Source organism: Olea europaea, unplaced genomic scaffold (genome assembly GCF_002742605.1).
Source record: "Olea europaea var. sylvestris unplaced genomic scaffold, O_europaea_v1 scaffold3009, whole genome shotgun sequence".
Taxonomy (NCBI): Eukaryota; Viridiplantae; Streptophyta; class Magnoliopsida; order Lamiales; family Oleaceae; genus Olea; species Olea europaea.
In genome coordinates, this window is record NW_019248750.1 from 11,837 (window position 1) to 17,228 (window position 5,392).

The following is a 5,392-nucleotide window of genomic DNA, read 5'->3' on the forward strand; positions in this document are numbered from 1 at the left end:
TCAAATCCATAAAACGAGAAGATGAATAAATGCACTGGTCATTTTATTACAATATAGGCAGAGTGTACAGACTTGGACAAGAAAAACATGCCTACGAACGGAATAAACATATACATGCTCTGGACATAAAAGCTACACGAAGTGGATAAATGGATCTATTAAATAATTTTAATAGAAATCTTATCAAAGTGCTCGTGCCATACCATTTTCAAAACAGTACGTGTTAACGAGATAGAGAGAGAGAGATGGGGGCTTATGTCAAATCCATAAAACGAGAAGATGAATAAATGCACTGGTCATTTTATTACAATATAGGCAGAGTGTACAGACTTAGACAAGAAAAACATGCCTACGAACGGAATAAACATATACATGCTCTGGACATAAAAGCTACACGAAGTGGATAAATGGATCTATCACGCAATTGAAGTAGCCAGAATCAAGGTTTAGTGTCAATGAAAGCCTTCACTTCCAATCGAGTATGTCTAGGAGGCTGAGGACTTCTTCTTCGGAGCTAGCAGCGTCACAGAAATCCACTTCGATTCCAAACACATCAATTATACCATCGTTATCATGGTCCATAAAGAGCAAAGAGACCCAAGCCCGTATATCAGACACGAAAGGGTGGGCAGGAGAGATGTCGAGGTAGTCGAATGCAAGGGCACGAAACGCCGACCGATCAGTGTAATCAAAAACTGATTTGTTTATTATGCAAGCAACTTTATTGGAATCCTTTCGACTTACGAGCACAGAGACACTCACCGTCTGGTCAAATGGAACGTTAAATCTCGGTTCCACAGGCAATGTCATCTTGCATGCTGGACCCTCCAAGTGAGACCTTAGCACATCACTGATCCCGGGTGGTGGAATCCAGCTTCCCCTCCGGAGGACGAGCCCCGGTACCACATCTGAGAAGATCAAGCTTTGTTTGGACCAAATATCGATATAAAATTCCAAGTCCTTGAAGGAAAGCGTTGGTGGAAGGGGAGGTTGTTCATCCTGAAGTTTATAGAAGTTTTTGAATAATTTATGATAAGTTACTGTTGGAGGGGAGGGCCGCTTGCAGACTGATGGCCATATCTTCGCGCACAAGCATTTCCAGAAAAAATCATCTCGAGCAATCTCTTGCCACTGCTTACACACTAACATACATGTAGCAAGGTCTTCACCTTCCAGCAGAGGGAAAACAGCCTTCAGAATTTCATCGCATGCCATTTCTAGCACAAGAGAAACAATTCCAGATGGCAGAGTTTTAATTTCAATAGCTGGTTACTGCTTTAGACTGGTTAATAGTTGCCGATTCACAAGAATTCCCTGAAAGAAATAAGGCAAATTCACATTTAAAACCAAATTTGTGTCTAAATTTATTTATAGAAATACAAAAAGCATTCATAAACCAACACCTCAAGTAAGGAACAAGAACCCTAAACAATAACCCGTTATCTTACTTCTTTTCTTGTTGACCATCAAATGCAGTGGTTTTACGTTTATGAACTGTAATGCAATAGATATCTAGATCATGTTTAACATAAGTCATAATATTTGCTCCCATAAATTTATAATTCTCTTCAAATCAGTACACAAAGTAATGCTGTAATGACATGTTTCTCAAGGAGAATCAGACACTAGATTGCAGCATCTAAGAACACATAGACGCTAAAGTCTTACTTATTATATCCAGTCTACGTACCAAACATGAACTATACCTATGAGACGCTTCCAAATTCACTAGTAAGTTTGCAAACATCAAATTGTACACTTTAAAAGAACAGTCCAAGTAAAATAATAATAATAAAAAAAAAAAATCACTTAACAGATATTCCAATATACCCACATGTAATTCTCTACAGTAAGTTATAAGATCATCAACTTTACCGCCCTTTCTCAATGCAAATTAATAAGATATTGTAGCATATGAAAAGATTGCATTCTGGATATAAAAATCAGAAAATGCCCTATAACATGCAAGATCATATGAAGTCAGTAAAAAAATATATTTTCAGCTTCTTTACTTATTCACTCTCTCTGTATATCATCAAATAAATCAAATACCGCGCACATAATTTCAGAGCTTCAAAACAACGGGAAATTTGTAAGATCCAAAAGGCAATGAAAACTAATCAAAGATATAGTTAAAAGGCAAGAAAAAAGAAAATATCCCAAAACAAAAGACTTCAATGTAATGATTTAAGAACCAACACATAAAAAAAATATTAATTGGAATCCTGAGTCAATATGACAAAAAAAAAAAAATGGAATTCTATATATATATATATATATATATATATGGAATTCATCAGAACCTTCATTTGTTAATTTGCAAATTTATTTACCCCAAATAAATCAGAAAATTAAAGTGAAAAGGCTCCGAAAATTGATGAAACTGACGAAATTCATGACCTAGCGAAAAGAAATGAAAAATAGTCGAAGACAATAATTAAAAAGCAAGAAAAGCAAAATTCTTAAAAGCAACAACTTCAATCTATCGATTCAAGAACCCAACAGAAAAACCCATAAAACTAATCCACATTTTCGGGTATATAAGGGGAAAAAAAGGGGTTTAATCAGAACTAAACCCGAGAAGATACTAAGATTACCTGAAGAAGGGTAATGATTTTATATTCCATTTCTTAATTAGCATATTAAACCTATCCCAAGTAAAAATAGAAAATTGAACCGAAAATGCTGTGAAAAATTGATGAAAATGAAGAAATTATTACCTCGGATTCCGTCGGAGTGCGTGTTGAAACAGGGGTGCCACCCGCAATTAGTTTAGAGAGGTGTTTCACGACCTAGTTTATAGTGGGTTTCCTTGGGGGTCCCATTGTTCTTTATAAATGATGTATTCGGTGAATAGAGTCAGATGAGATTATTAAAAGACAGATATGCCCCCTAAAAAATGAAAAAGATCAAAAAGGAAAGATAAAAAGTAATTCTAGTTGGCAATATATATATATATTTTAAATGTTTGCTGTATATAGAATTTTTTTTTTTTTTTTTTGGGGAATTTACATAAATGCACAAAAAATTTTGACTTGCACAAATTTCCTTCAAAAATGTCACTTTTTCCCCCACAAAATGTCCATCTTACTATTTGACATCTTTTTAGGAGCAATAAATGCTTGATTTAAATGCAATTAAAGGTGTGATGTATAATGTGAATTTCATTAAAAATGGGTGGAATCTGTACAAAATACACACACACACACGTAGGAATTGATAGAACTTCTTCTTCATCATCATCTCCATTCCATTATTAACAAGGCAACAAGAAAAGCCATTGATTAATCTCAAATGTAAGGTAATAGGAAAAAAATCTCTTCATGCCATTCTTTACTACTTTAAATGCTGAATAAAACATGGTCATATTTAATTGTCCTTTTTTAATCTTTTATTCATTGATGTGCTTTATCTTTGGTATATTTTAGAAAGGAAAAAATTGCCAATATTCTCGACAAAATGTGAAGGATTCCATATTTAATGGAGCATCGAGTTATACATTCTTTATTTGTGGGAAGATCAATTGATGTTGTAGTTGAGAATTGATTAACATCATTAATGTTTTGCAATAAATTTTTCAAACAGTCAAACACATGATTTTTAGTTTCCCCGAAACTTATGGCAGTTCAACTGTTGAGCAGTATCTTCGAATCGAAATTGTCGGATTAGACATTTTAATTGTCGAACTCGACATTTAGTAATTGTTGGGATGGACAGACAATTTAATTGTCGATTTCGACACCTGAAAAGCTTTCTCTTTTTGGTACTACATGGACCAAAGTATTTCATTGCGTTAATTTGACAATATTAAATGTCGACATATGAATGTGCAGAATTCTTACTTTTGTGGTCCCAACATTTTAGGTATGGCTCATGGTTTGAGATTCATCGTGTCGCATGGGGGGAACTTTGTTCACATGGATAACGAATGGAAGTGGCGAGGGGACAAAATGACTTCCATTTTAGCGTCAACAAGCATTACCGTAGCAGAACTTGTGTTACGATTGAAGGACAAACTTGGTATCATTGAACCCCGCAGTGAAATCGAATTGAAGTTTAAAGTCTCGAATTTGAATATACCTTCGGCAGAGATACACGACAATGAAAATCTAAATTGGTACATATCTGTTCATAAGGAAACTGCACTCTGCATCAGTATTTTGGAAATCCAGCTCCCGAGTGTTGACATGACGAGGGATGCAAACTGTGCAGGGAACCTGTTCTGCCCAACGGAATGTCTCTAAAATCTACAACATGATGAGCTCAATCATCTACAGTGTGTCGAACACCGAAGCACCGGAACCTCTAATTGACCATATCGAGGCTGCAGCATCTGTTGAGCACTTAGACAACCCGTTACATGGTACACATTGTGCTATTATTGATGACATTGACCAGCCAATGTCATCACATTCTATAAGTTCGGGCACATATGAGTGGATTACAGTCGTCGTTCTCTCCGAAAAGCAAATATTCTTTAGCAAGAAACAGTTGTACTCGAAGATTCGTGTGCTTGCTTTGCAAGAAAAATTCCAGTTTCGGGTGAGCTGGTCAACCATGAAAATATTAACCATTGTATGTGTGGACGATGATTGCAAGTGGATGTTACGTGCTTCTACTGTCAAGCAATCTGTAATCTTTATAATCCGTAAATTCATCAACATGCACACATGTTCCCTTGATTTTCATCGTAACGCACATCGACATGCCACTAGTTCTGTAATTGTCGAGCACATTTTGGGAAAACTGGATATTCCATATCGATCGTATGACCTCACCGCTATTGCACGTGATATGGAACGTGAGTTCGGTGGGAAAATCTATTACAACAAAGCTCGTAGGGGGAAGCTTCATGCCTTAACTATGCTACACGGTACACCGAAAGTCAGTTTCCAGAAATTATCTTCGTACTGTCATGTCGTAGAAGAGAATAACCCGAGGACAGTAACCTATATTGAACTTGGTTTTCTTCATAGGTTTAATTACTTCTTCCTAGCTTTTGGTGCAAGCATTCGTGGTTACATATAGTACTTGAGACCCGTTATTTGTGTTGATGACAATCACTTGAAAAGTCCATATAAAGGTACATTTCAAGTGGCAATTGCCCAAGATGGTAACAAACAGATATATCCATTGGCATGGGGATCGTGGATGCTGAAACCAACAAATCCTGGAAGTGATTTATGTCCAACTTAAAAGACCTTATAGGAGACTTCGAAGACCTCATATTTGTTTCAAACAGAAAAAAGAGCATTGACAAAGCTATTACTCAGTTGTTTCCGTTGTCTTACTATGTTTGTTATATCTGACATCTTGAAATGAATATAATACAGCGGTACAGCAACGCAAGTGCAATATTTCTATTCAAACGAGCTGCTACAACTTATCGGGT

General features: G+C 36.0%; 1 protein-coding gene across 1 annotated transcript; it reads right to left on the reverse strand.

Annotated features, from left to right (window-relative positions):
• Positions 1-261: 261 nt before the first annotated feature.
• LOC111384790 (F-box protein At5g39250-like) lies at positions 262-2,809 on the reverse strand. The gene is made up of 2 exons (XM_023009114.1): positions 2,721-2,809; positions 262-1,314 (listed from the first exon to the last, which is right to left on the reverse strand). The coding sequence occupies exon 2, from the start codon at positions 1,213-1,215 to the stop codon at positions 466-468; it is 750 nt and encodes a 249-aa protein (XP_022864882.1). The 5' UTR covers positions 1,216-1,314; positions 2,721-2,809; the 3' UTR covers positions 262-465.
• Between the last annotated feature and the right edge of the window lie 2,583 nt (positions 2,810-5,392).